We start from the raw sequence: 22088 nt of genomic DNA, 5'->3' as shown, positions 1-22088 counted from the left end.
TGAAGGTCCAGGACTGAGCCTGCGTGTAAGTGCCCCGAGTTTGGGGGTGAGGAGAGGAGAAGGGGATGGAGCTGAGTCAGCTCAGCAACAAGCTCCGGGAATCCTACAGAACACTGGAGACAGGGTCTCCACTTACCCTTTTAGATATAATACGATAACTTCCTATAGGCTGCCAGGAGCGTTCTGGCTCAGACATAGATGTAGAAACATCTAGACTGGCTACACCATTTTCCACACTTTGAGCCATTCTGGGTATAGTTGTAAACTAAGATCAAATTATACATCTTTGAAAACCTGATACTAACGTTCTGCTCATACCACACTGTCAAACACCCCACAAAAAATGTGAAATCAGGAAGAAAAGTGAAAAATAAGACAGCAGGGTAAAAGCAGGGGCATTTCTAGACACTTCATCCCCAGTAAGACTACCACAGCCAAAAGGAGTTGCCTCCAGAATTGTCCTCTGGGCTCTATTATTTTCCCTGTATGTTCTACAACTATCAAGGTATCTACTACAGTTTATTAATGCACATGTTTGTGTGTATAAATTATGCTTGTCCAGCTAAGTTCTGAGCAAATTCCACACTCTTCAATCCAGGATCCCAGACTTAACTCCACAAATCCCAAGATCCGAAACTCCTGCTCTAGGACCCAAGCACTGAATAACTTTGGGTGAATTCCTAGGCTTAGCCTGGGGGAGCTGTAGCAACAATAGCAAAAAGGTCCAAAAAGCAAAACAAACAGGCACACAAGCAACTTTCCTATTGCTTAAACAATGAGGCTGTTCTTACCTTTTTTTTGTTTGGTCTCAGTCAATAGTGAGTCAAAAGACTATGGCAATCTTTTTCATCTTTGAGATTTAACCACACTAGGGGACGATAAAATATTTGGGATTTTGGATGTTGGTTTGTTGTTCTGTTTTGTTTTTGTTTTGTTTTTCTGGTGGTGATAGGCTTCAAACTCCTGTTGTAAAATTATTAGTGGGTTTCTTTTTTTAAAGTCATGTTTGATTGTTATTTTAAGTAAACATTGCTTCCCTTTAGTTATAGGAAGGGAACACTTACTTTCTACTCTCACCAGGATATACATTCAGAAACAAGATCCTGCAAGAATCCTTCCCAATTCAAAGCTAATTTAGAGGTTTGTCTGTAACTTCAGAGACAACCCACTTGAATTGTTCTAACTTTTGGTGAATATGGAGTCTCCCAAAACAGGCCACAATTTTGAATTGGATACATTCATAACATCACGGGGAATATACCTACACTGTCCATATGAGTAATGAGAGTTTAATTACAGGAGAAGCCCACCTTTCTGCACTGTTAAATATTATGTATTCTGAAGAAGGAAAGGAAAAAACTCCCCTCCAAATGAAGTTAAAATTACCTACAATGATGTGGTGAAAAGTTTATCTACATAGGAAAATATTATTTTATCGTGAGAAAGAAAAAAAGCAAGACACAAAATTTTATATTGTGTTCTACTCCAAAATTCTAATTATTTACATATAAAATGGTTATATTTATTCTCCTTGAACAAAAGAATGTAATAATTTTTGCTTCCCCTCTCTAATGCTTATGTACTTCCCTGTCAGTATAAGAAAACGGTGTAGAAAAATACATCCTTAAGAGATATAAATACATGAAAACGCCAAATTGTGTTTTTGTTGTTGTTGTTTCTTTTTGGCCAAGCTGTGTGGCTTGCTGGATCTTAGTTCCCCGACCAGGGATTGAATCCACACCCTCAGCAGTGAGAGCATGCAATCCTAACCACTGGACCCCCAGGGAATTCCCAATGCCAAACTGTTAATACAACATTTTGCTGAGATATGAGAAAATGGAATAAGACAGGATGTAAATTTTTTAAAAATTATATTTCAAGAGAGTAAACGTTGATTCAAAAATTTCAAAGGAAACGATATCCACATAAAAAAATCATGACTAAATCACCCTTAGTAGATAACCACACAGCAGCAATGTTTTCTGAATAACTCAAGAATAAGATTCAAGAGAACGGGTTTTTAGTGGTTGGATCAGCTTTGTTTCGGAAGTGAATGCTTTCCAGAACTTTTACTTATGATTTTGATTATACATATACTTGATGTTATTTTTTTGGCTCTTTGCCAATCCCTTATATTTTATGAGATTTTGATCTTTCACTTTTGCAGTCAGCTGGGATTATTATGTAGAAAAATAGTATCTAACACTTATATCTTACTCTTAGTATCTGACACTCTGTTGCCAGACACTGTTCTAAATGTTTTTCTCACATTAACTCACTTAACTCTCAAAACTGTGAAGTAGGTAATATTACCATCTCCATTTTACAGATGAGAAGATTGAGGCACAGGGAGGTTAACAAATTTGCCCAAGGACACACAGCTAGTAAAATTTTAAAAGCCTAGGAGGAAATGCACCAAGGTATTGATGGCGGTTTCTTAGGGTGTGTGGTTATAAAGGAGTGTTAAGAGAGATGACATGACAAGCTCTTGAATTAAGACAGTGGCAGCTGTTTTGGAACAGAGAAGACAGACTCCAGAACGTTTAAGAGAAAATACTGGCAGGGCTTGTGGACTGATTCATGCCACATGGGGTTGGGGGAGAGTGGCCTGAGTCTAAAAACACTCCAGCTTCTGGCTTGGGTGACTGGATGGACGTGCTCACTAGGGCAGGGAGTATAACAGATGGAGCAGCTTTGGGAGAGAAGACTATGTTCTCAGTTGTGACATGTCAGGCTTTACTGTAAGTATCTGAATATGTAAATCTGAAGCTCAAGAGAGAAGGCAGGTCTGGACTTGAGAGTCTTCACATAGAGCTGGTAATTAAACCCCAAAGAGAGGTTGTCATAACGCAGGGAGAGTGTGGAAGAAGAAAAACAGCTGTGGAACAAGAATAAAACTCTGGAGAATCTCAGCTTTATAGGATATGCAGGTGATAAGACAGCCATTCGGATTTGACATTAACATAGCAAATATAAATATGAAATGCCACGTACATATTTGCTTCTCATGGTAGGGTTCATTTATGAGAGACAAGGTAGCATGGAAGCAGGGCAGGGCAGGAGACAAGTTTGGGTTCAAATCTAGCACTTTATCACTTCGGAGCTCTGTAACTATCGTCAAGTTACTAACTGTTGGTAAAATATAAATGATTAATACACTACTCATACTGTTGTGGGTATTAAATGGGTTAATCCACAAAAGCACTTATATGGCACGGTGCCTGACATGTAGCATGGACCCAATAAATAGCAGATATTATCACTAATGAGTACGCAAATCATACAATTATTTTTCATTCCATTGTCATACTTTGCCAGTTGAGGAAATGGTCTGGAAGTCTGTTGACTAGCAGTAATAAACTAGAGCGGAATTAAACAATTGTACGAAAAAGTCACCAAAACAATTCACAGACGCTCAAGAACTGGTATTTTCCATGAATTTGTTTGGTACAGTACATGTAAACAGAGGTAATAGCAGTTGGTTAGAAGAATTAGCAGGGACTGACCAAAATATTGGTATCTGAGCTACAAGACTGCATTAAAATTTTTCTTTTGTTCTACTATAAATATTCAACAACTAGCCCCAGTATCTGGCACAGAGTAAGCCTCAATAAATATGTTGACTGAATGTAACAAAATTTTTTTTTTAAAAAAGGAGGGGGGATGATTTCTTGTACCTGGTATTAAACATCTCACCATTGGAAGAATTATCCTTATGCAAAGAAAAAGATGAAGTAGCCATGCCTAGGTGCTGTCACTTGAGATCTCTCAAGAGTCTGGCTATGCAACTCCTCTCCCATCAGCATCTGCTGCATATTTGAAATTCCCAGCCTGAGTTGTCCTCCTTTGGAACTAGGTTTAGAGTCCACAGAAGAGCCAATTAAAATGCAAATATGTCATCTGTATACGGGAACCAGCTTGGCTTCTGGCAGACACTGACACGTTTATCAGCTCTGCTGTGTGAATGGTTAGCTGCCTCCCAGAGGCCTAGACCTTGGGCGCAGGAAGGGCTGCTTCTCAGCAGACACGGTGGGGTCTGCCTTGGCCAGTGGCAGGGACACTGCTGACCGCCAGCCTCGCTGCAGCCCCGAGGCAGGCCCAGCTGCAGGAAGCAGCCAGGACAAAGACAGCCCCGGGAGGTCTCATGCTGGGGCGGGACGCCATCATGCCCGGGTCTCCCTGTTCCTGAATTCGGGTCACCTCGGCCCTTCCAAAAACCGGCTGGCTCTCGTCAGAACGTTCTCGGCCGGACGTGTGGGTGCATAGCGATGTTCACTGTCTTCTCACTGTTTTCATCACTGCAACCTCCAGTTCCCCAGCACATGAGGGCCGGGGAAGTGGCCAAACCGAGTTAAAACCTGAAACGTCGTTTTTGTTCTTTACAGTTCAGTCAGTTTAAGTTCAATGCAATCTTTACGCTGTGAGCTAATATATATTATACAATTCTGTGTTTGCCTTTTCAAAGGCTCTTCAACTTACAAATACCATGTTGGGCTCCCGGCCGGGGAATGAGACAGAATTAAAACGCACACTCGGTAAGTTCCAACCCAGCGTTTGGGGCTGGGCTGGGGCTGCAGCCTCCCCTTCCTCCTCCGCCCCGGCGCTCTTCCGGCTCCCCCTTCGCGTCCCCAGGGCAACGCCCGCGCGCACCCGGAGAGACGGCGGGGCGCCGAGCCGAGGCCGTCACGTCCCGAACGTCCGGAGGCTGGCCATCGCTCTGTGACGTCACGAGGCTCCGCCCCCACTGCCCTGCTATCCCCCGCGACACGCGCCATTTTGTCTCCAGTGTCTCGTTTGCAGTCGGTTGTGTGGAGGGAAGCGTCTTGGTCCGTAGGCGTGAGGAAGGGAACAGCATCTATTGTCTGTGTTTGACTCCGTAGTTTGGTCCGAGGCCTCCCGGAGTTTTCCCGGGGCAGTCGGCAGAAGCCGCCGCGACCGCCCCGCCCCTCCCCTCCGTCCCTGGGACCGGGAGGGACCCAGCCCGCGTCACGCCCCTCGGCGCTCGCCTTTCCCTTCTCTGTCGTTGCGTCCGCATCGCGCCCCCGGAATCAGACGGTGCCCCATAGATGGCCAGCTTTCCCCCGAGGGTCAACGAGAAAGAGATCGGTGAGGAATGGGACGATGGGTGAGGGTTACTGGTGAGCGCGCGGGGGCTGCGGAGAGGCAGAGGCTCGGGAGGAAGCGTCTCTGAGTCTGAGGAAGAACAGTGAGCCGGGGCCAAGCCCTGGAGCGAAGAGAAGGGAAGCGGCCCTGCGGGTGGTGTCGCCGAGGGTAAATGGGATCTGCATTGATGCGGCGCCTGCTGTGCGCCTGGCACGGAGGGAGGCGGTGCGCGGATATTAGAGGCAAAGAGAACCTGGGCGCCGAGTGGCGAGGGTTGCAATGATTGTGTGGCCGGAGATGGACACGCTTCCCCGGGGACCACCCCCCCACCCCCAGTTTTCTCATCGGCGGTCCGCGCAGGGCCATTCTTCTGGATTTCTTCTGGCTAAGGGGCTGGGGCGTCGAGTGGGCAGGGGAGGGCTGGGCAAGTCTTCAGGACTCTTAAAGAAGTTTCCGGTGGGGAAAAGTAAACTTGTGTGATCTGAGCTGTTATGAAAGGATGGGTCTTCGTGCATACCAACAATTATAAGGAGAAATGCAGCCGAAGAGGTGCCATCAGCCTGGAAAAAGCAGTATTTAAAAAAATGGCATGGCGTTAAGAAAGGCAGCGGCTCTGGGGAGGAGACTCAGTTATCTCTCACACTCAGAGGAGCAGGGAGGAGCAGGGTGGTTGGGTGGAGTGACCGGGGAAAAGCTGATCTACAGAAGAGCAGACTCTTGAAAAGGCTGCCTAGAAACTGGCTTAGTGGCCAGCCCTGCCAAGCAGAAGACCAGCCAATAGATGTTGAATGTCCTGCGTCAGGACCTACCCACTGACTCAGTAGAAAGCACCTCACATTATTTAAATCCTCTCTCAAGGTAATATAACTGGAACAACTTTGGGGCGAGTTGCGGGTGCTGTGCATTGATTGCTATGCTTGTAAACCCTGAACTTATCAAGTGATGTTATACACCTTATTTAAATACATACAGTTTTTGGGACTTCCCTGGCGGTGCAGTGGTGAGGACTGGGCGCTTTCACTGCGGGTGCCCGGGTTGGATCCCTGGTCGGGGAACTAAGGTCCCGCAAGCCGCGCTGCATGGACAAAAAAATATAGATAGGTAGATAGATAGACAGTTTTTATTTAAAAAAAATAAAACAGATTTAGCATCTCCTCATCCCTCCCCAGAGCCCAATACTGTGTGTTAATTAAATGAAACTTGGAGGTAGCTACTGAGCAGAGAGCCTTTGCATTTTCTTGTTCTTCAACTAAACGTGTGCCTTTATTGAATCGTTGGAGGAGGTTTTCTAGAGAAAGGGAGAAGCTGAAGTATCCAAAAGGCCCTGTATCCTGTATGTGGGTGAATTTTTATATCTAGAGACAGCTATCTTAGAGTTCTGGACTTTTGTTCTCTTAGAGATAAGGTTGAATGGCAGGTTAGGAGGGGACTTTAACCCTGGTTTTAATGACTATTTTAAACATACAGAGAAAACAAAATTCAAGTCCAATTTTTATTTTAACTGTGGAACATAGAACTCAAAAGTTCTTATTCTCAATTCAGTGCTATTTTTTTTTTCCTACTCAACAGCAGTATTGCAGATGAGTGATCTGCCTTTCATTTATCTGTATTTTATTTCATCTTGATGAATCATTTTGAAAACTTTCCAGTCCTGTCTTCTAAGGGATGGATAGAGGTTCTTAGCATACCTGCATAAGGTAGAACCATGCACTAAATAGCTTTTTTAATTAAAAAAAATTTTTTTTTTGCATATTTGTCTCAGTGTTATTTCCTGGATATAATATAAAGTTACTATATAACTATATAAAGTTACTATATAGTATAAAGTTGCTATATTTAAAAGAACTTTGGCCTTTTGTAAGTTTTTTTTTTAAACCCCAGGTTTTTGTTTCTTTGTTTCATTTTTTAAAATATCATTTGAATACAAAGTTAAACACTAATACCTCTGCGTTGCTTTGTATCTATCAGTAAGGACTAACATTTTTTCTTGGGTATTAATTATAGCTGTTTGGTTTCTCAAGTAAGTACTGAAAGAGGAGGCAAGATTCCATGAATGATTAAAGAAGTCTCTGTGACAGGGAGTTACTGCCTAGAGCTACTGCCCTCTTTCACAAGGTTCTGCCACAGATCCTCCCTTTCTAGTTATGAAATTGCAGGGAGGAATGTGAAGAAGGAGCTGAATCTGGTTTGCTTGGTTGAGCAGTGACTCAGATGATGTGTTACTACTGTGCAGATATTAATAATATTAAGAACTTGTATCTAATGGCCAAGTTCCCATGGCAGGCAGCTTTTCCCTTATACAAGGTCATTAAATCATAGTATCTTAGGATACTAACATTCAACAGTTGCAGGTAGTATATAAAGGTTTAATTAAAATTTTTTCTTCTTTATAAACCTTGTGCTGGTTTATAATAGTGTACCAGTAAGTATTTAAATGAGTGTTTAAATTATTTGATTAAAATGCAGTGATCATTTTATATGCCTGTTAACAAGCAAAGAAACACAAGGTAATTATTAATTCAGTACTTGTTTGTATTTATTTGGCAGTATTTTTTTAGGGTGGCCCTATTTCTTGAAAAAAAAAATATATATTCGAGAGTAGATTAGCTTATTATTTCGTGGTCTTTGTTATCTGAACCAGTTTTTTAGTTAATTTATTACCACCCTTTACACAAGAGGAGTTTTGTGATTGTGGTCAAGGTGAAAGAAGAAAAATACAGAGTGATCCTAAAATACAGATTTAAAAAAATGAGTCTTCTGTAGGAAAGTTAGTCTTGCTTATGCTTGCTAAAGGAGAAATGAGTTCTAGTCTGATTTACCAGATGTTTTTGAAGTTGAATGCAAGGGCCAGTCCTCTATTTTTTGAGATGGAAGTTATATAAGTATACTCATCTAGTTTAATCAGGGGCTTTCTCTTTTTAAGATAAATGCTTGCATTTTTCAGTAGAATTTTAAAACTTGCTTTCCTTATTTGTGAACTTTGATTTTCTTTTTCTCCTAAAATTTGTGGATTTTAAAAGATAGATGTGGTTATAGAAACCCATGTTTAAAAAAAAAAAAAGATTTAGGCAGGGGTTGCAAATTCAGGGACCAGGCACATGAATGAAAGACTGTGGGCTTGGAGGGATATAGGGGACATGGAGCAGCAAGCCCTTTCAAAAATCATTTGTATGTGAGTGTTTTGTTTTTGGTTTTTTTTTGGCCGCGCCGTGCGGCTTGTGGGATCCTAGTTCCCCAACCAGGGATTGAACCCGGGCCCTCGGTAGTGAAAGCCCAGAATCCTAACCACTAGGCCACCAGGGAACTCCCTCATTTGTATATTTAAAAAATCATTCTACAGGCATAAGAGTGTCACCGGTTTGTGAATTTTGTATTAAAGTCATGTGATACAAGTGGGGCAGGGGTAGGTGGGGGGTTCTGCTTTGATTAAACCACGCTTGAAGTATTGTGTTTGGTTGAAAAAGTTCTACTTTTTTGAGGACCGTTACTAACTGGAGTTTATCCAGAAAAGTATCAAGGTGTAGGTGGAGAATGGACTTGAAACCATGTAATCTAAGGGATGATTGAAAACTCTCCAGATTTTATCCTGGTGAAAAGATTTAGTTGCTGATGTCATGGCCGTCTTCAATATATGAATGTCATGTGAGAGCAGGATCAGGCTTATTCTTTTAGATCAGACCAAGTACTGAGTGGGTGGGGTGTCACGGAGGAAGATTTTGAGTCATCAAAAGGAAATTTTCTAATAATTTCAGCTGTGCCAAAATAGGTGCATATTTATATTTATGAATATCATAGGAAAAGAGATTTCAGTTTTCCTTTGTTTCACTTTTTAAACCATAATCTCATTATTAATGTATCAAAGAACTGGGCAAGGAAATATTTATTTATTAATTATTGTTTTTAATATTTATTTTTATTTTATTTATTTGATCGCACCAGGTCTTAGTTGCAGCAGGCAGGCTCCTTAGTTGCGGCTCACCAGCTCCTTAGTTGTGGCATGCGAACTCTTAGTTGCAGCATGCATGTGGGATCTAGTTCCCTGACCAAGGATCGAACCCAGGCCCCCTGCAATGGGAGCACAGAGTCTCATCCACTGCACCACCAGGGAAGTCCCAAGGAAATATTTAAATCGCTTAAGAATGGGAGCTTATACATGTGCTTTCATATTGGTCCAATAAATATTTTCTGAGCCCCTGTCACATGCCAGGTGCTACAATCCCTGTTGGTGGAGCACACGTGGAGACTGAAAGTGTCACTGAATGAATACAGTTTTGGGGTTTGTGTATATATATCTGCTCTTGCAATAGGAGTATATGTGGTTCTCATTTGAACTGCAGTATGTAGAATATATTGAAGTTTAGTTGTTGGAAACTTTAAGCCCAAAACATAAAAGTAGACCATAGAGTTGAACACGCAACAGATCGCAAAATAGATAATAGGGAAACTAAACCGAAGGGGACTTATAACTAAAAAGGAAGAGTAGCAAAATTTGAAATCAAGACAGACCCAAGACAGCAGTGGTGGTAGACTGATTAAGATCCTTTCCCTGGTGGCGCAGTGGTTAAGAATCCGCCTGCCAATGCAGGGGACACCGGTTCGAGCCCTGGTCCTGGAAGATCCCACATGCCGCGGAGAAACTAAGCCCGTGAGCCACAACTACCGAGTCTGCGCTGTAGGGCCTGCGAGCCACAACTACTGAAGCGCGCGCGCCTAGAGCCTGTGCTGTGCAACAAGAGAAGCCACCACAAGGAGAAGCCCGCGTACCACATCGAAGAGTAGCCCCTGCTTGCCGCAACTAGAGAAAGCCCAATGCGCAGCAACGGAGACCCAACGCAGCCAAAAAAAAAAAAAAGAGATCCTTTTCCAGAATTGAGGAAATAGCAGCCGCGTTTGCGTGTGCACATGTACAATAGGAACTTGTTGATTATCCTTCTTGTTAAAGGCAGAAGAAAAATTCTCTGTACACTCTAATATGCCAGTTTAATTATTTTATTTTATTTTAAAAGTAAATTTATTTATTTATTTTTGGCTGCTACTCTTCGTTGCGGTGTGCGGGCTTCTTCATTGCGGTGGCTTCCGTTGTTGCGGAGCACGGGCTCTAGGCACGCGGGCTTCAGTAGCTGTGGCTCGCAGGCTCAGTAGTTGTGGCACGTGGGCTCAGTAGTTGTGGCTCGCGGGCTTAGTTGCTCCACGGCATGTGGGATCTTCCCAGACCAGGGCTCGAACCTGTGTCCCCTGCATTGGCAGGCGGATTCTTAACCACTGCATCACCAGGGAAGTCCCAAATATGCCAGTTTTAGTTATGAATGCTAAATTTAAGTTCTGGTAACTAAATTTAAAATATATGAACTTGTTCTCTTTTTTTGTCCTAAAAACCAAAAGAATTACTTCCATTTTTGGGTGAGTTTGTGGCCCATTAGGAAGATGCTTGAGGACCACTATTCGAGAATCACAAATAACAATGCATTTTATTTATTTGGTGGCACCGAGCAGCATGCGGGATGTTAGTTCCCCCACTGGCAATCAAACCCATGCCCCCTGCAGTGGAAGCACAGAGTCATAACCAGTGGACCGCCAGGGAAGTCCCAAATACAGTGCATTTTAAAGCACTGGTTGGGGAGGCTGGACTAAGTAACCTTTAAGTTCCTTCTAGTTCTGAGGATTTTGTGGGTTTTGTGACTTGAAAAAGATAAGAATATTCATGTTTTGACTAGACCATTTTATAGTGCTTCCTTTTTTTTTTTCTTTTTTTAATTTAATTTATCTTTGGCTGTGTTGGGTCTTGGTTGCTGCTCACAGGCTTTCTCTAGTTGCGGCCAGCGGGGGCTACTCTTCGTTGGAGTGCGCAGGCTTCTAATTGCGATGGCCTCTCCTGTTGCGGAGCACAGGCTCTAGGCGCGCAGGCCTCAGCAGTGTGGCACACGGGCTCAGTAGCTGTGGCTCGTGGGCTCTAGAGCACAGGCTCAGTAGTTGTGGCGCACGGGCTTAGTTGCTCTGCTGCATATGGGAATCTTCCCGGACCAGGGATCGAACCCCTGTCCCCCCCATTGGCAGGCGGATTCTTAACCACTGCGCCACCAGGGAAGTACCTATAGTGCTTCCTTTGAGTAATGATATAAAACTTTATTTTATAGTGGTTTATGGTTTTTGAAAGCTACAAACTTTTTGGAAGATACTTGTCCTGCAGAGCAACTTCAGTTTCTTGCCTTTTAAATGTTAGTAATTTGAGGAAAACATAAGGCAGTGCAAAAGTCAGGACTTCAGTAATTGCTAGCCCTGATTGATCATTACATTATTGTTATTTGACCAGTTTTTTTTTTTTTTTGAAACTGTCTTAAAAAGCTCTTGATTTGGGAAATTTTAGGAAAATCACTTTATCAAAACTTAAAGATGTTTATTCTCATTATGGGGTCTTCACACCACACATCTCCCCTCAAAGGGTAGAATGCAGAACTCATTGTACCTTGTCTACATAGAAAAAGGAAAAACTCAGTGGAGCTGAGTGGATCCCAAAGTAATATGGATGCAGTCTCAAATTCATTGTTGGTTATATATGATACCCTATATTTTTTATTTTTCCTTTTAGTGAGATCACGTACTATAGGTGAACTTTTAGCTCCTGCGGCTCCTTTTGACAAGAAATGTGGTCGTGAAAATTGGACTGTTGCTTTTGCTCCAGATGGTTCATACTTTGCTTGGTCACAAGGACATCGTGCAGTAAAGCTTGTTCCGTGGTCCCAGTGCCTTAAGAACTTGTAAGACTGCTTTCTTTTTTGTATTTTGTATCTATCTGTTTGTAGAATTTATTTTTTTCTCTGTGTGGAATAATAAGATTATTTTGCTATTTAAGTTTTTTCCTTTGGAGACTGTTGTAAATGCATTTTACTCATAAGCTGAATATATTTGTTGGAAAATTTGTGGGAAGAATTGTCTGGCCTTATATATTATAGAATACTTTCTCAGATACTTCGGTGTCTTTAAATTTTTCTTTTCCATATATCAAAAGGCAGGTTAATTGTGCCTTGGTAGTGCAATTTCTAAAATGTATCTACTAAATTTAATCTTCCCCTGCTTTTTGTGTTTAGTTCACCTTTATGGTTTTCGTCATTAATGTCCGTATTACGTATTACTTTAGGTCTAGAACGTATGGGAAACTACTGATTATTATGGGGTTTAAGATAGTTTTCTGGTGTCAGCTTCACAATATCTTAATGTTCTCAGAATTTTTTGTTTTTGTTTTTTGCTTGTTTATACTTTTGGGTTAATTAAAGGAGTCCTAATTGAGATAGGATTTCTATATCAATAAGGATATAGTAAAACAAATTTGAAAATTTGAAATGAATAAATTATAAATTGCTTTATTGTTGAACTTTTTCTCAGACACTGAGGATTTCTTTTAGTCTGAATTTATTCGGTCATGCCCCTGTAGCTTGTAGCAACTTTTCCTCTTCCCATCTATAAGGATTCTGTTGTTATTCAGTATCACTATAATAATATTGAAGTTATTTTAACAAACACTTACCATTATTTAGTATTCACGTGAGTCCAGAGTAAATAATAACTAGATTTCAATCTGACCTTTTTTTCTACCCAGTCTCTTGCATGGCACCAAGAATATCACCAATTCAAGCAGTTTAAGATTGTCAAGACAAAACAGTGATGGTGGTCAAAAAAATAAGCCTCGTGAACATATTATAGACTGTGGCGATATAGTCTGGAGTCTTGCTTTTGGATCTTCAGTTCCAGAAAAACAGAGTCGCTGTGTAAACATAGAATGGCATCGATTCAGATTTGGACAAGATCAGCTACTCCTTGCCACAGGGTTAAACAACGGGCGTATCAAAATATGGGATGTATATACAGGTATGGAGTCATAGTTTTGAAAGCAAACCTGATTATCTTATGATGCAAGCATAGCTCATAGGCACTGGAAGAATACATAATTTGAGGATTTTAACTCACAGAGAAGCAAGAATTGATGCCATGAATGTATCTTTATATTTGGCCTAAATAGCATCTTCAGCTCATAGTTTTAATTTAGGAAAATCGAGTTCATATTGCTTGATCACTCTTCAGAGAATATTATAGTAGGAAGGGCACGTCTAAGGAATTATCACTTATAAACTGGTAATTTAGTTTATGACTCAAATCGCAAGGTGTTTTCTTACATACTTTTTCAATGATTGATAGCTTAGAGGCTTTCAAGGTAAATCTGGTTTTCAACAATCATTATCTAACCTCTGGAAAGTTTTAATGACATTTTATCTAAAGTTTAACCAGATAGGTTGAGAAGTTAAATTCTTTGGGCAATTAAAAGTAAATGTGTTGTGGGAATTCACTGGCGGTCCAGTGGTTAGGACTGCAGGGGACATGGGTTCGATCCCCGGTCAGGAAACTAAGATCCCGCAAGCCATGCAGCACAGCCAAAATAAAATAAAATAAAATAAATTTTAAAAAAGTAAATGTGTTGTTCACTACCTAAAATAGTTTCTGGCTGATAGTATGTACTCCAAAATTTAAAAGATTTTTTTAAATGAGCATTAAAATTATGTACATTAGAATACAGCAAGTGATACTAACACTGAGTGGGGATAATGAATCAGTAAATTTGATTGAATTCTGGGAAAACATTTAAGGTAAGCGCATTGCTTTTCATAGAAAACTAAAACTATAATATTAGATGAATAAAGTACCTTTTTTTCATCGAGATTATGTTTAAAAATTTAGGCTGTTATAGGATAACGTGTATCTTTGGGGGAGTTTGACAGTCCATTCGTAGTCTAGGCCAAGTAAAAGAAAAGGAAAATTTTGATTTTGTATTTTAAAATCATACTATACAAAGATTTTTAAATGATGTAGATTTTCTTGATATCAAATTGACTTGATCGAGGAGTTTGTTCACATTTCAGGAATTCCCTTTTAATTTTTCTAATTTAGGCTTTGGTATCTTGGAAATAATCCATTTTAAAACAATGTAAATAGTGAATCTTTAAAGATAATAGTAAAGGCACTAGTAAGTAAGTCATTTTACACTTGGTAAACTAAGGAGGTACCCAGATATTTCTATTCTTTTTTTTTTTTTAATGGTGATCTCAACCCTATTTTTTTAATATGGAAGCTGATTAAAATTATTAACATTGTCTCTTTCCCACCTTCCATTGCATTTAGGAAAACTCCTCCTTAACTTGGTAGATCATACTGAAGTGGTCAGAGATTTAACTTTTGCTCCAGATGGGAGCTTGATCCTGGTGTCAGCTTCAAGAGACAAAACTCTGAGAGTGTGGGACCTGAAAGATGATGGTATGTCTTTCTTTCTAGGCTGTGGAAAAGAATTAGTTACTGGATATTACTACTGAGAGGTATTACGAACACTTGGGGCATTTGACATTAAAAGTGACATGATCAAAGTTTCCTTTTCTCTGCTTAGTCCTTTGGTCCCTTTCCCTGTACAGATCAAACAAAATCATAAATGTGATCCAGAATAGGAGCCAGCAGTTACTCTAAGTAAACAATCTGATATTACTCAGAAACTAACTACACATATCTGTATCAACTATTTGAGGACAAAATCTGGATCAGTCTTAGGGTTTTATTTGAACTGGTCTGTGTTTTATTTCCTTTATACTGGGGAGGATTAACTTCCTTCATTTGCTTAGTGAAAATTTAAGTAGATCTTGACCTAACAAAAGATATAACTTAGTAACTAATAAAATGTAAATTCAAACATGATTTATACACCAGAATTTATAGGATGTAAATACTAATCATAATAATAAGTTGGATAGTTTAAGTAAGAATTATAAAAAGTAAGAGATTTGCCCTCCAATATAGTAAAAGGAATATCAGTGTCAAGTTTTAGCTTTTTCGGAAACATTGATAATTGTGATCCTTTTACAAAGTTTTGGAGAGTCTACCTTGTTTGAGAAGACCTGAGATGAGCATCTCTTCCCCCTTCTTAGCCTCTGATGAAAGAGTTTACAGTTTTAACTAAAACCATGTATTTAATTAAGATCTGCTAGTGCTCTACCAGCCTCAAGCTGGAAGGTGACAGGCTTGTTTGGGGAAATATAGCTTATATTGAATGTAGTAGAAAACAAACCCCTCAGATTTGGAGACTTGTTTCAGCTTATGGGTAATAACCATTGCCTGATAGAATAATACACTAATACTATTACCAAACTATGTGGCACCTCTTCTGCATTTATCAATTCTCTGATTGCTCAGCTATTGAGGGGTGAAGGGATCCCAATAGTTAAAACATTTGAAAATTAAATTTTATTTTCTTTCTCATATCATATGGAACTTGCTCTCTCAACATACTTTCAGTTGTAAGTCAGCCGACCTTTTCTTAAAGGGCCAGATGGTGAATATTTTAGGCTTGTGGACCATGCTATCTCTGCAGTAGTTACTCCACTCTACTGTCACAACAATGGGCATGCTTGTGTTCCAGTAAAACTTAGGTACAAAAATAAGCAACTGTTGTATATTGCCAACCCCTGCAATAGATTAATCACTGCCTCTGTAGAAGTTTGTGATTCTGTGATTCTGCCATTTTTGAAATGCTACTTATTTAAAGTAGATTCTAGGGTTAACCCAGGTATTTTCCTTTTGTTCAGGAAACATGATGAAAGTATTGAGGGGCCATCAGAACTGGGTGTACAGCTGTGCATTCTCTCCTGACTCTTCTATGCTGTGTTCAGTGGGAGCCAGTAAAGCAGTATGTGTCAAAGTTCTTGTATACTTACTGTGAATTGGATTATAATAATGTGTGCATAATCATTTTAAATCTAAGTAACCTATTAAGTCTGTGCTCGGTGTCTTGAATATCTTAAATGTGTTATTTCATGATGGGGGAGAATTTGCATGAGGGAAATTAAATAAGTATAGTTATTGATTGTAAAGTGATAAATTGGATTGTTTTAGTTAGAGATGATATTCATAAAATGAGGGGTATGTCAATTTTATATTTTCTCAGATCTAGGAGAGTTTATGTGCTATAGAAGAGATCTAGTCCAAATGTTAAGATATTCCCTTGCTAATTATTTTCTTCTCTGTTGTTCTATTTTTTTTTTTTTTTTTGGTCCAGTTTGCTGTTAAAAAGTTTTAAGTCCCAGCTGGTCCTGGACATTTAACTGAAAAAAAGTAACTTAAAAATCTAATAAGAATAAAAATAACAGTCATGTATGTCCTGGAGTAAATTTCATCTAAATTTGATATGATCTGTCTCGCATAGCATACCTGTAGACAGATTAAGTATAAAGTGACTCTTAAGAGGGTTATGCTTATTGATGAACCCTCCTTTAGTTAGTTGTCTACCAGCTCTGAGTTAGTTTAGTTAAAGAGATCTTATTAGCTTCAGGTATTTATGAAAATGGTTGAAGTCCAAATACATGTGATGATCACAATACACTTTGAATTAATGGGGGGTGGGAGGCTGGTTAAAATGCATTTTATTTAGCCAAGAAGTGTGTTAAAATGATAGTTGCAAATGTTGGCAGTTTAGAAAAAAATATTCAGTTCTTTAAAAATCATAAGAAGAGCAAAGCTAGATGTTGACATTGCTATTTTAGGCTGTGTGTTTTCCATATGCTTCTTGCTTTCCCTGTCACAGGTGGTGGCAGCAATATTGGTGTGATTGAGGTTATGCTGGCACCACTCGCACACAGGCGCACAATGGTGTTAGCTGGGCAGAAAGAGTGGCATCTCTGGCTACCGGGCTGGGGGCGACCTTTACCATAGGATGAAGTAACCTTGCATTCGGCTGCAAGGTGTACTGTACGTACACAGGTGCTGGTCGATGTCCACTTTCTGCTTTTCTTTCTTTCTTTTTTTCTTTTTAAAAATAATTTTCCCCACAGTGAAACCAACTGACTCCTCCGATGTAATTGATCTTCCAGTCTGGTGGAATTGGGAGTCTAACGTGTGAAACCAATTTAATATAATGTAGTTGGCTTTCAAATGGTTTCTCTGTGCTATTTTTTGGAATTCTTTGAGATACTAGAGATACCTTAAGTCTTTGATCCAATTTAAAATTTGTATTTATTTTTCTTTGGAAATAATATATTGTGTCTGTGCAGAAAAACGTAGCAAAAAGGATTGCTTTACTCCAAGAGGAGGAGAGTTTGTCTTATTAGGATTGTAATAAACCTCCAAGCTCACATTTAATGTAACAGATTGAAGTAAACATTAGAATCCTGTTTAGAGCTATTCTGCACAGTATAACTATTGATCTTTAGAATCTAAAACTATGTGTCAACTTGTACTAAAGTAATTTAAATGTTTTATACTTAAAATGACTAATGATTGTGGTTGGTTTGGGAAAAATAAGATTGGCAAATCTTGATTCACAGAAATGTTGTTAATTGTATTATTTTCGTAAATTAGCATTTTCATTTTGTAATGTGGTTTAACATCCTTGTTGTTTGCCAAAGAAATTTCATTTGGCTGTGAAAAATTCTCTTTGCTTGCAGTATCTGTTTCTCTTCCTAGGCTCACGTTGGTGACCCAAGCCTATTGTAAACAAGTGATTATCTCAAAGGGAGATGCCAATGGAGTAACAATTTGTTAACCTTATATTTTCTGTCTGTATATTTTTTAAAAATTTGGTAGTTTCTGGAAAAAAAAAAGAAGGGGGTTTGTAGTACTTAACCCTATTTATTTCTGTATATTTTAGTTAATTAGTTTTTGGAATAAATGGATGTCAGTATAACTGTGGTTAAATTGCATTGCCTTTTTTGTGTTTAGGCTTATTTTTAAATTAACATTTAACAGAAACATTTGAAATAGAATTTGCATGTTTATTTTAATTAACTTAACTGATTTTAATCTTTGACTATGACACTGAGCATATTCTTTCATAATTATTCATAATTTATAATGTTTAATTTAATGTAATCTTAATTAAATTTAGCAGTTTTAGTTTAAGATGTGCCATTTTGTCCTCTGCATGTCTGAATGAAGCTATAACATTTGCCTTTTTTGCAGGTTTTCCTTTGGAATATGGATAAATATACCATGATACGGAAACTAGAAGGACATCACCATGATGTTGTAGCTTGTGACTTTTCTCCTGATGGAGCATTACTGGCTACGGCATCTTATGATACTCGAGTTTATATCTGGGATCCACACACTGGAGACATTCTGATGGAATTTGGGTGGGTACAGCATGAATTATTTTAGTCTGTAATTCATCTCTACTATCAGTATAGCTTTTAAGAAGTCATGGGGATGATTAGAATCATTAACATGTGAAATCTAAAATTACAGTCTGTCATAATTTAAAATTTCGGTATCATTTAGGCCCTTTAATAATGCGTCTAAATTCTACAAATAAATTTGACTTTCTTGATGCAGATCTTGTTATTGTTACTTAACAGTACATGACTCTGTAGAAGTGGTAATTATATTTAGAGTTTCGTGTTGGGGAAACATAGTTAAAACTAAAGTTGGACTTAGTCTTAAACCACTCTGTAAGAAGGAGATTAGTAATTAGGTTTAATCGCTTCATTTAAAGTGGATAGACTAGCTCTGCTCAGTCTTCTCAGTTGTGTTTGTTAAGGCCACTTTAAACATTATTCCAAAGACTGATGTACTTTGTACCTGGGTAGTTTTGTTTCTTGAAGTGACTCTCATTTCCACTGAAAACATGTCTTTGACCTCAGGCACCTGTTTCCCCCACCCACTCCAATATTTGCTGGAGGAGCAAATGACCGATGGGTACGATCTGTCTCGTTCAGTCATGACGGACTGCATGTTGCAAGCCTTGCTGATGATAAGTAAGTGTGTGAATTACATCGTGACCTATTTATTATTGTAAAGATTTCCTTTCATTCTTCTACTTAATAAAAAACATTCTTAAGGATGAAAAATATGGCCTTTCTGCAGTTTGGGTTTTAATGGCCCTTCTTCTAGACAAGACCTTGGGGGATGTTTATGTGTCTTAAAGAATATTGGCCTGAACAGTATTTATGTAAACTAAAGATAATGCGTGCCTTTCCCTGTGTTCTTTGTTTGTTAACTGATTCAGGCAAACTGGGTGCATTTTTAATTAACTTTTTAGCTCAGCTGACAGATTTTCTTAGTAATATAAAGGTTGAAACAGAAGGACATTTTCAAAGTGAAATAAATGATTAAAACAGAGTCATTTGTATCCACTGAAACTGAGACTATAAAGATGAAATGTCACATGAGTGAGATGTGCTGCTTATTGGTAAGGAGAAACTAGATGTAGCCATTCCATTTTCTCATACTTTTATCAATGTATGTGGATATAACATTAAGCAATTTGGTCACATCAGTTCAGAAAGTGACTCATTACCATCTTTCTAGAATGTTAGCAAATGTACAGGGAGAGTTCTTTGTTTGCGAGCAGTCATTGTTTTCCTGTTTGTTCAGCTAGTTTCTGACTATCAGTTGTCTGCTATTCCTAGACACACTCTACCTAGGTGAAAAGTTTCATAAACTTCTTGAAAAGAGTTAAACAGATCAGATACCGATTATATTTTAAGTGTAAGGAAGTAAGGAGAAAGTTTCCGGTTGTGGGCATTACAGATCAGAACACTGGGAAGTGAAGGCAGCCATGCTTTATAGTCTCTCAGTGTGAATTAATCCAAATTACCAATTGGTATAAACTATAAAATCTTTTATAAAGCAAGTTCCAGTCATTGCTGCAGTGATGTGTGTGTGTGTTTGTGTGTATATTTTGTGACTCAGCACAGAGTGGCATTTCTTTCTGAATTTTAAAAGTTGCTTTTACCTTAAATTTCCTACTAGATAATCACTGGACGATTTATTTCCTTTCCAGAATGGTGAGGTTCTGGAGAATTGATGAGGATTATCCAGTGCAAGTTGCACCTTTGAGCAATGGTCTTTGCTGTGCCTTTTCTACTGATGGCAGTGTTTTAGCTGCTGGGTAAGTGATTTTTCTGTTTTCTTTTAAGAGGCAATTTAAGGTGGCTTTTAGTCAAAGCAGCCTGTATTTTATTGTCAGTAAATCTTCCATAAGGGCTCTTTATAATATTATTACTTTGTCATAGAGGGAGATCACTGGGCAGGTCTCCTTAATTAGGTTTTAATGTGCAGTTTGTGGCTCTAATTCACAGCCTCGGTGGTAGTTGTTTGAGCTGTGGGATGATGAAATACATGGATTTGTGTGATTGAGCTTGTGATTTGTTTGTTTCTGTTTAGGACACATGATGGAAGTGTGTATTTTTGGGCCACTCCAAGGCAAGTCCCTAGCCTCCAACATTTATGTCGCCTGTCAATCCGGAGAGTGATGCCCACCCAAGAAGTCCAGGAGCTGCCGATTCCTTCCAAAGTTTTAGAGTTCCTCTCCTACCGTGTTTAGAGGATGCTGTCTTCCCTAGTGTTAGGGACTGACAACACACTTTACACAAACCTCAAGCTTTACTGACTTCAAGGTTTAGGAGATTTATTTAATTTGATACATTCTTGTATTGCATTTTGATCAGTTGAGCTTTTAAAATATTATTTATAGACCTTAGGAGAAATATTTCTGAACATATCAAATGTAAATTTTTTTCTAAAATGTAACTGTGAAAACATATACATACATGTATATATTTCGATATAAGCTGCTGTGTTTTGAATGGACCCTTCTGCTTTTCTAATTTTTAGTTCCAACATGTATATATTGCTTCAGTAGAGCCACAATATGTATCTTTGCTGTAAAGTGGAAGGAATTTTTTTTATTCTGGGACACTGAGTTAGATGGTAAATACTGACTTAAGAAAGCTGAATGCCTCATAACAAAATGTGTATTTGGGGGGTGGTCAGACAACTGACCTTCAAGTAAAACAGCTTTTGTCTAGGGAAGGATTTTGTTTTCCTAGGAGTGGCATATGAGAGGTAGAATTTGAATGTCACATTATTAAATGAAAAATAGCCAGGATATAACCAGGAAAAAAGGGTGTCCTTTTTTTTTTTCCTAACTACTGCTGTGGGCCTTAATTTTGGAAAGCAGCTTGCTACTTTAACCCCTGTGGTATAAATAAAGTATTATAATAAATTTTAGTCAATTTGAAAAATCCATCTGCTGCATTATTGCTAAATATTTTGTTGTTTGTACTAAGGGACAATTATTTTAAGACCGTGGTGGGTTTATTTGCTTTTTGTTTATTTTTTACACATATCCTATGTTTCTGCAGGGGATAATATTGGTGACTTGCCAAAGAGAAGCAATACAATTAGTATATCTGCTTTTGCCTTCTGTTATTTATCTTACCTGCAGATATTAAGAATGTATGCATTATGTAAAATGCTTGATTATATATTTTTGTTGAGTTTTTTAATTAAAGACTTGTTAAAAAAAAAAAAACCACTATCTCAAATGTTTCTTAAATGTGTTGGAAGCACCACAGGCAAATTAAATAAGAAGGGTAATGAAGAAACAGCACAACTGTAGGGCACTGCTTGAGAGTTAACGCTCCATGAATGCAACCGCTTTTACTTGGTTTGTTCTTGGAGGAGTGCTGCAGAAATGCTCACTTTAAAATAACTACTGAGCAAAAGAAAATTATGATCTTTTAGGGGACCTAATAGGCTTATAGTAAACCTTTCTGGCTAAAGTAACCATAAGAAAAAAATCTAGTGGTGTGGGCCCTTTGAGGAGGCAAAATGAGGAAAACTTTTATTAGCTATGCGTACCCTTGAAGACTTGTCTCCACTGAGAAACTGTTTTGAAGTTCTTACAAGTTGCTCTTTTCGGGGTGTATATAGTTGTAGGTTATAAATTTAAAAGCCAGTGGAAAATCTACCCAAGTTACTTCTTGAGAATCACCTGTATTTTACAAAAGCATCTTATCTTTAAACCTGTTGTGATTTTTTTTTTTCATTTTACTTTAATACATCTACTTTATAAAGCAGTAAGATACCAATACCCTTCACATCATTAAATTATTTACTCTCCAACCAACATATCCAATTAGGTAAAAATAGCATTTTGGGAAGATATGTTCTCTGAG

At 38.7% G+C, this 22088-nt stretch overlaps 1 protein-coding gene and 1 long non-coding RNA gene across 5 annotated transcripts in view; one reads left to right on the top strand and one right to left on the bottom strand.

Annotated features, from left to right (window-relative positions):
- LOC133080125 (uncharacterized) overlaps positions 1-4584 on the bottom strand; it is a 74594-nt gene extending 70010 nt beyond the window's left edge. For 2 of the 3 annotated variants that reach the window (XR_009698406.1, XR_009698404.1), the window contains exon 1: positions 3678-4584. This is a non-coding gene — a long non-coding RNA (uncharacterized LOC133080125). The remainder of the gene's footprint in view (positions 1-3677) is intronic. The other variant, XR_009698405.1, reaches the window with a different exon arrangement.
- A 213-nt stretch (positions 4585-4797) lies between these two features.
- Positions 4798-21442, top strand: WSB1 (WD repeat and SOCS box containing 1). 2 transcript variants are annotated; one of them, XM_061175394.1, is made up of 9 exons: positions 4798-5106; positions 11690-11858; positions 12698-12966; positions 14272-14403; positions 15720-15820; positions 18088-18260; positions 18768-18881; positions 19910-20017; positions 20293-21442. In XM_061175394.1, exons 1-9 carry the CDS (start codon positions 5067-5069, stop codon positions 20450-20452), a joined length of 1266 nt encoding a protein of 421 aa, XP_061031377.1. In that variant the 5' UTR covers positions 4798-5066; the 3' UTR covers positions 20453-21442. The 2 variants fall into 2 exon arrangements, with proteins under 2 accessions (XP_061031377.1, XP_061031378.1); XM_061175395.1 differs by lacking the exons at positions 18088-18260; positions 18768-18881; positions 19910-20017; positions 20293-21442 and adding an exon at positions 16715-17921.
- Positions 21443-22088: the final 646 nt, after the last annotated feature.

This window comes from Eubalaena glacialis, chromosome 19, assembly GCF_028564815.1.
Source record: "Eubalaena glacialis isolate mEubGla1 chromosome 19, mEubGla1.1.hap2.+ XY, whole genome shotgun sequence".
Classification (NCBI taxonomy): Eukaryota; Metazoa; Chordata; class Mammalia; order Artiodactyla; family Balaenidae; genus Eubalaena; species Eubalaena glacialis.
This window is presented reverse-complemented; position numbering and strand designations above follow the sequence as displayed.